The 8,088-nt window shown below is 42.2% G+C and overlaps 1 protein-coding gene across 1 annotated transcript; it reads left to right on the top strand.

The window, feature by feature from the left end:
* Positions 1–65: 65 nt before the first annotated feature.
* Positions 66–7,147, top strand: LOC117441256 (kelch-like protein 12). The gene is made up of 6 exons (XM_034077459.1): positions 66–203; positions 2,056–2,251; positions 2,638–2,796; positions 3,792–3,890; positions 5,883–6,069; positions 6,502–7,147. The coding sequence occupies exons 1-6, from the start codon at positions 75–77 to the stop codon at positions 6,626–6,628; spliced, it is 897 nt and encodes a 298-aa protein (XP_033933350.1). The 5' UTR covers positions 66–74; the 3' UTR covers positions 6,629–7,147.
* The last annotated feature ends 941 nt before the right edge of the window (positions 7,148–8,088 follow it).

Genomic DNA, 8,088 nt, shown 5'->3' with positions numbered 1-8,088 from the left:
CCCCCTCTCCTCTCCTGTTCTCTGATGGTTCCTCTCTCCTCTCCTCTCCCCCCCCTCTCCTCTCCTGTCCTCTGATGGTTCCTGGTTCCTCTCCAGGAGCCAAAGAGGTCCTCCTGGTGATCGGAGGGTTCGGCAGCCAGCAGTCGCCCATCGACATCGTGGAGAAATACGACCCCAAGACTAAGGAGTGGACCTCTCTACCTGTGAGTTCAAACACACCTGCACCCAGTCTGCTTTCTACGTCGGGGATTACAAATATCATTATTATTACACTTTTTAAATTATATTGAGGTTTTAAAAGATTGATGTTTTTCACTATTATTTCTTATTAGAGAAATGAATGTGTGAGAAATGTGTTTTGCGAGGATTATTTACCTTTTATTACACGGCTTAGTTGAATACTGGATTCTGATTGGTCAATTCAGAACACGTTGTTAATCCAGTAGCACAGACCGTTGTCAAGGACTTATTGACCGTTGTTAAGGACGCTCACATCTGCAGAAAGAAGTCCGGTCGATTCCACTGTATACAGTTTGGCAGTTTGCTTGCCTTTAGTTTCCCGTTGTCTCCCGTCTGAGAGCAACATGGAGGATTTTAATATTCATTTTAATATATGTGGAGAGCACAGCAGTCTGGATGAATGGTTAGTGGCTGATGAGTCCCCAGCGAAGAAAATAAAAAGACAAGAAACCGCGGAGAAGTAAGAGAGGCGAAAAGACGGACCACATTATGGGCTATGGGACTATTTAAAGACTGGCTGATCAGCTACGGGGCAGAAACCCTCAACACGCAACGGTCCAGACATCAAACGGCGACACATATTCAGTGTGCAGTTCCTTTGGCATGAGGGCAGAGATATCTAGATACTTCCCATGGTTTGACATCATGAATTGTGCTACTTTTAAAGCAAGCAACGATGTTTTCAAAGCTGTAATCAAAAAGCTCCTCAAAAACGCTATCGAAGCAGTTCCTGCCGTTGCTACGTTAGTTCAAACGGTAACCACGGACTATTATTCTTGTCAATTTAAATCAATAAAATAATTTCACTTAAAGGTGGGGTAGGTAAGTTTCAGAAACCGGCTCGAGATACACTTTTTGTTATATTCCATGGAATGCTCTGAACATCCCGATAGCAATGAATATCTGAAGTGCTTTGCCAAAAAATCCATAAAAGAATGTCATCTGTAGAAGCCGTAATACTGTAAAAAGTACAACCAATTGCCCTGTCTGTCAGCCTTCCATCTCGTGCACTTACAAATGTATCTCGTGCCCTCATTGGGCGTGCATCGCAGCAGTACTTCAATGACTCGCCAGCAACAGGCGGCCACTTCCACCAGTCTGCTGACGTCGTGTTCGTGTGTGTTGGAGGAGGTGCTCTGTAAGGAAGTCTGAAGGAAGGGGCGGATTCTTTTCGGCTGTGTACTTTCAAATTTTAGTTAGCTGGTTTCTGAAACTTACCGACCCCACCTTTAATATTGGGAGTCATGTCGTTACTGCACATTATCCCTTACATCCAATCCTATAGGTAATATATATATCAAGGTAAGATAGATACCATAACAAATAAGTTATATTAAAGCTTAGATGGATGTATATAAACACGTCGTCGATGATTCGCGGCAGCTCCAGATGTTTTTTTGAGCTAACCCTGTCCATGGACGCGGGAAGGGGGGGTGCTGAGGGGGCCGCAGCACCCCCACCTGTTGGCGGAGAGTTGTAACTGCAACGCCAAACGCAGTCTCCACGAGCAGACACTCCCATGTGTAGTGTGGTGTCTCTGTGTGAGACCTGCGTGTTTAACTTGTGTTTGTTCGTTGCTAGGAGATGTGCTCCAGTTTATCTTAAGTTTGTAACTTGGCTGCGGAGCCTTTCTTCCTTTTCAAATAATTAAACATTATCTACTCATTTTGCCAAATCAGTTTCCTCTCTCTTTTCTCTCTCCCGGTCCTTTTCATATTGTGTTCCTTCCCCCTGTCCGCCTAGTTGAGGAGGGACCACTTGTTAATTATCTTTCTGTCCTCTAATCGATGTTTTTTTATTGGTGTTTTTGGACAGAACATCGCCCGAAAGCGCCGCTACGTGGCGACGGTTTCTCTCCACGACCGGGTGTACGTGATCGGAGGCTACGACGGGCGCTCGCGGCTCAGCTCGGTGGAGTGTCTGGACTACACGGCGGACGAGGACGGCGTCTGGTACACCGTCGCCACCATGAACGTCCGGCGGGGCCTCGCGGGGGCCACAACCCTCGGAGGTGAGGGGGACTATCTTCAGAGAGTTACAGTATTATGATTGATCTTGAAAACATGGTGTTCAAAGCTCCGAGCGATCCGGCACCCTCTCATATCACTGATTTAAAAGCATTAGTTGTTTTCTTTTTCTCTGTTGTATTTCATTTGTAAAATGTTGCTTGGTTTTATCAATTTATTCTATTTTTATTTTGTATTTAAAGTGTATAAAAAGCATTCTTTGGTGTCCACTATTATTTTAGTATTTTTCTTACTTTGACTTTTTTTACTTGTCTGTTAACTTCTTGATCATTTTATCAAATGTATTCTTTTGCCTATTTTACCTTTTTGAAACATTTATTATTATTATTATAATAATAAGTGTTGTTGTTGTTGTTGTTTCCCTCTTCAGATATGATTTATGTGGCTGGAGGCTTTGACGGCAGCCGGCGTCACACCAGCATGGAGCGCTACGACCCGAACATCGACCAGTGGAGCATGCTGGGAGATATGCAGACGGCCCGCGAGGGGGCGGGGCTTGTGGTCGCCAGCGGACTCATCTACTGCCTCGGTACAGAGCTTTCATTATACATTTTATTTATATTATAATAATAATAATAGCGGCAAATCTCCCTTTGAGCTCTGCCGCTGAGGGGCTCAAACGTTCTCTTCTCTGTGTCTCGCTCTAGTCTGATAGAGTTCATGGTGCTTAAAACGTTCGGTGGAAAATCTGAGAAAATTCTCAAAATTCTGAGGAAAAGTAAAAATTCAAAGAAAAATTCACAGAAAAAGTAAAAATTCTGAGAAAAAGTAAAAATTCAAAGAAAAATTCACAGAAAAAGTAAAAATTCTGAAAAAAAGTAAAAATTCAAAGAAAAAGTAAAAATTCTGAGAAAAAGTAAAAATTCAAAGAAAAATTCACAGAAAAAGTAAAAATTCTGAAAAAAAGTAAAAATTCAAAGAAAAAGTAAAAATTCTGAAAAAAAGTAAAAATTCAAAGAAAAAGTAAAAATTCTGAGAAAAAGTAAAAATTCCAATTCCAACCATTTGTTGTTGTTTTGTTTAGTTTTTTGTGCTGTGATTTCAACCATATGTTTTTCTATCAAATGTTTTTGGACTATTAATCTTGTCTTATTCTGTGGGGGGGGGGGTTAAGAAAAAATGTACACCTGAACACCCGAAAATACAGTTAAAATAAAACAAACGGAACAAACAATATTCAAGTCCGGACACACGGTCAACAGAAAGTATCCGAGCACCCTCTCCTCTACGTCATCCAACAGGTGACCAATAAACCAGAACAAACAAACAAGAAGGGCAAATAATAAAGTAAAAATTCAATAAATAGCAATTATTATTATTATAAAAAGGATTCTGATTGTTTGTGTTGGGAAAACACTGAGTGTCCTCCTCCAATAAGGACACTGCTCAGGAACTAGCTGATGCTCTGTGTGTGATGACTGCTTCCGTTCTGGAGAGGATCTCAGACACACGGATCCTGAGGCTGAAGCTCAAGCCGGAGACCAGGGAGACTTTCTAACAGTTAGATGCCCTGTTTCCTGTCAGGAGGGTACGACGGTCTGAACATCCTGAACTCGGTGGAGCGATACGACCCGCACACCGGACACTGGACCAGCGTCACCCCCATGGCCACCAAGCGCTCAGGTAGGTAAGAACCGCGTGTGTTTCTGTTTCTGTTGGGGACGCACATATGGAGCAACGCATTACTCTCACCTGACATTGGCAGATGGCAGTAGAATCAGAATCAGGTTTATTACAAGGGATTTGACTTGGTTGTGCTTACATCAAATTAAATAAAAAATAATTACCCAGATAGAAAACTATTTGAAGGAAACTATGATAACATTAAAAACGAGAACATTTTGAGAAAAAGTCAAAATACTGAGAAAAAAATCAGAGAAGAAGTTTGAAGAAAACTGTAATAACATAAAATAATATAAAAAATATGTAATGTGTATTGTTGGGCCTTGTGACTCGGTGCTTTACAAGAGGTCGTTTTATTTCTGATATCTAGACATCCGTATCAGCTGGGAAATGTCATATTGGGGCCTCCCTAGTGTCCGAGTGTGTGTTTCTTATGGCGCTTTTCCACTGCAGGGCCTCGCACGGCTTGGTACGGTATGGTTAGGCCTTGGTAGGCCAGCCTCACTTTATGCTGCGTTTCCATTAGAGTTTAGTAGCTGGGGCAGTAACTATAGTAACGCAGTGTAGGCGGGGCGATCGGCTGTTCAGCGGGCGGAGCGACGCTGCGTAAAACTGCCGTGACGTCATCTTCAATGCGAACCACAAACATCCATTAGCCCTCAGAGCTCACAGCTCCTCATATCTGTTCAGAAACTAGACAACAGTTAAACAAGAACACTTGAGGCCAGGAAAAGGCTCTGTGACCTTTGACCTGTGCTATGGGGATCTGGTCTATATGAATGCACCTGCCCATCGCCTGGTCAAGTTAGATGCTGCGTATCACAGTGCACTGAGATGTGTGACAGACTGTAAAGCATTAACCCATCACTGCACCCTGTATGCAAGGGCTGGTTTGCTTTCACTAACTGTACGGAGGCTCAGTCACTGGTACATTTTTATATACAAAGCCATGCTAGGGAAACTTCCATCCTATATCTGCTCCCTGACCTCACGGAGAATTGTAAGTGGCTACTGCCTGAGATCGAATGCTGTGGTTTTATTAAATGTGCCAACTGCTAGGACTGTCTCAGGGAAGACAGCTGTTAGATGAAGCTCCTCTGTCTTGGAATAGTCTGCACATTAAATGGAAACTGAACAATCTGGTGCCACTAAATGTTTTTAAAGCTCGGTTGGATGCTACTCAATCGGAAGCTGTTGGTACCTGTTCATGTGGATAATTATGTAAATTGTAATCCCTGTAATTATGCTGCAAGATGTCCTTTTGTTGTTCTGTTTATGTTTCATGTGGAACCTACTTGAGCAGTTCCCCAGTTCCCTTGAAAAAGAGATCAATGATCTCAATGGGATTCACCTGGGTAAATAAAGGTTTGAACTGAAATGAACAAACCACAGACTGCCTGTGTCATGGAGAATACAGTCGCTGCTTTATTTATGTCTGCAGGCCGTTGTTGTGAGTGTGGACGGTCGGAGCATATATAACGTTAGCTTAGCCGATCTCCATTCAGAAAACACGCATTTTAAAGGGTTTTCCGCCGCCTTGTCAAAGCACTAATTCATGGTTTTTACTAACCGGTATCAGTATGTTGTTACTTTGGCATCATTTTTAAACGTGTATTACAATTAAATCACGGTAAAATTGGTTCATTTTGTTGTAGTTGCAGCCCCCTTGCCGTCACTAGTTTAGCATACTCAGCCCGGTTGTTGGCCCGGTAAGAACCTCCATTTTGGAGGGCCAGAAAAAGGGGAAAAAGTATCCCTGAGCCGGAACTACGCCGAGTGGAAAAGCGCCATTTGTTTCTGTTTATGAGACTCTTAGTCAAAGTCAAAAAGTCAACTTTGTTGTCAATCTTTCAGTTTGTGTGTCGAGGCAGAGAGATCGAAATACTGTTTCCCACAATCCAGAATACAAAAACAAATATATATAAAAATATGTATACAAAATGTGTATATATCTACATATACACATCAAATCATTCTTCCTGCTTCCTCCAGGCGCCGGCGTGGCGTTGCTGAACGACCACATCTACGTGGTGGGGGGGTTTGATGGCGTCTCCCACCTGGACTCTGTGGAGGTTTATAACATCCGGACGGACTACTGGGCGACGGTCGCTTGCATGACGACGCCGCGATGCTACGTGGGAGCGACGGTGCTGCGAGGACGACTGTACGCCATCGCAGGGTGAGGCACAATTGGGGGAAAAGTCATACTTCTGAGAAAAAGTAAAAAATCTGTGAAAAGTAAAAATTCTTAGGGAAAAAACAGAATTCCAAGAAATAGTCGAAAATCTAAGAAAAATACAAATTCTTATAAAAAGTAAAAATTCTTAGATTTCTGGGAAAAGTCAGAATTCTAAGAAAGTGAGAACTCTTAGAAAAAGTCAAATTTCTGAGTAAAGTGAGAATTCTGGAAAATTGTTAGAAAAAAAAAATATTATGAGAAAAAAAGAAAAATCTGAGAAAATTCTGAAATCTGAAAACTGAATTCCGAGGAAGAGTCAAAAATCTGAGAAAAGTACAAATTCTTATAAAAGGTAAAAAAAAGAGAAACCATGACGACCATATAACAACAACAAAAATCCTTAGATGAAAATGTCCTGCCTCCTCTCTCCAGGTACGACGGGAACTCTCTGCTCAGCAGCATCGAGTGCTACGACCCCGTCATCGACTCCTGGGAGGTCGTGACCTCCATGGCGACGCAGCGCTGCGACGCCGGAGTGTGTGTGCTGCGAGAGAAGTGAAGAAGAAGAAGATGAAGAGTAAAGTGTTAGTGTTTCCATGAGCACCGTTTTGTAAACATCCCGACAGCTTGAAACACAACATTTCAAGAAGCAGCGGAGAGCGGGCAGACGGCAGCTAGCCTCTCGCAGCGAACCCTCAGAGCTGCATGACTCTCCTCACCTGTGGGATTATTTTTTCAGTTTGTCTTCAAAGTGCAATATATTTCTACTCATGGAGAAGCTGCTACACGCCTTATGACCCGGCCTGCATCAGACGTCCGTGTTGCCTCATCCATCTTTTTGTAACTGTTTTAGATTCTCTTTAATACAGAAGGTTTATTGTTGCTCTCAGATTATATATATATATTTAGAGATTTTAGAGAAATGACTGAATTGTGCCAGTTGATTATTTTGTCCCTGAAGAAATCACAGAGTCAGAGCTGCATGTGATGATTTTATTTTATAAAGCTGTACATTAACCTTCACTGTTGCCTGAGACGTGAATAAACTCACCGAGAAATTAAACCCTGAAACAACAAAGCGCTGAGTCGTCAATAACAACAACAGACCATCAATAACAACAACAGATCATGACGAAGCAGTTTAAAGCCTCTAGTCATCTAAATACTCCAAACTTAAAAGTACTAATTATGCAGAGTTATGTATCTCTACTTTAAAGAGTCCTCTCCTGCTGATGATCAGGTGTCTCTACTTTAAAGAGTCCTCTCCTGCTGATGGTCAGGTGTCTCTACTTTAAAGAGTCCTCTCCAGCTGATGTTCAGGTGTCTCTACTTTAAAGAGTCCTCTCCTGCTGATGTTCAGGTGTCTCTACTTTAAAGAGTCCTCTCCAGCTGATGTTCAGGTATCTCTACTTTAAAGAGTCCTCTCCTGCTGATGATCAGGTGTCTCTACTTTAAAGAGTCCTCTCCTGCTGATGTTCAGGTGTCTCTACTTTAAAGAGTCCTCTCCTGCTGATGTTCAGGTGTCTCTATTTTAAAGAGTCCTCTCCTGCTGATGTTCAGGTGTATATCAGTATGTAGTGTCTCTACTTTAAAGAGTCCTCTCCTGCTGATGTTCAGGTGTCTCTATTTTAAAGAGTCCTCTCCTGCTGATGTTCAGGTGTCTCTACTTTAAAGAGTCCTCTCCTGCTGATGTTCAGGTGTCTCTATTTTAAAGAGTCCTCTCCTGCTGATGTTCAGGTGTATATCAGTATGTAGTGTCTCTACTTTAAAGAGTCCTCTCCTGCTGATGTTCAGGTGTATATCAGTATGTAGTGTCTCTACTTTAAAGAGTCCTCTCCTGCTGATGTTCAGGTGTATATCAGTATGTAGTGTCTCTACTTTAAAGAGTCCTCTCCTGCTGATGTTCAGGTGTATATCAGTATGTAATGTCTCTACTTTAAAGAGTCCTCTCCTGCTGATGTTCAGGTGTCTCTACTTTAAAGAGTCCTCTCCTGCTGATGTTCAGGTGTATATCAGTAT

Source organism: Pseudochaenichthys georgianus, unplaced genomic scaffold (assembly GCF_902827115.2).
Source record: "Pseudochaenichthys georgianus unplaced genomic scaffold, fPseGeo1.2 scaffold_1609_arrow_ctg1, whole genome shotgun sequence".
NCBI classification, from domain to species: domain Eukaryota; kingdom Metazoa; phylum Chordata; class Actinopteri; order Perciformes; family Channichthyidae; genus Pseudochaenichthys; species Pseudochaenichthys georgianus.
This window is presented reverse-complemented; position numbering and strand designations above follow the sequence as displayed.

Excerpts from the sequence above, each read along its gene's own strand:
- LOC117441256 (XM_034077459.1), top strand. The coding sequence starts at position 75 with ATGGTTCCTGGTTCCTCTCCAGGAGCCAAAGAGGTCCTCCTGGTGATC. Across the intron at positions 204-2,055 it reads AGGAGTGGACCTCTCTACCT|AACATCGCCCGAAAGCGCCG; the intron begins GTGAGTTCAAAC and ends GTTTTTGGACAG. Across the intron at positions 2,797-3,791 it reads CGGACTCATCTACTGCCTCG|GAGGGTACGACGGTCTGAAC; the intron begins GTACAGAGCTTT and ends GTTTCCTGTCAG.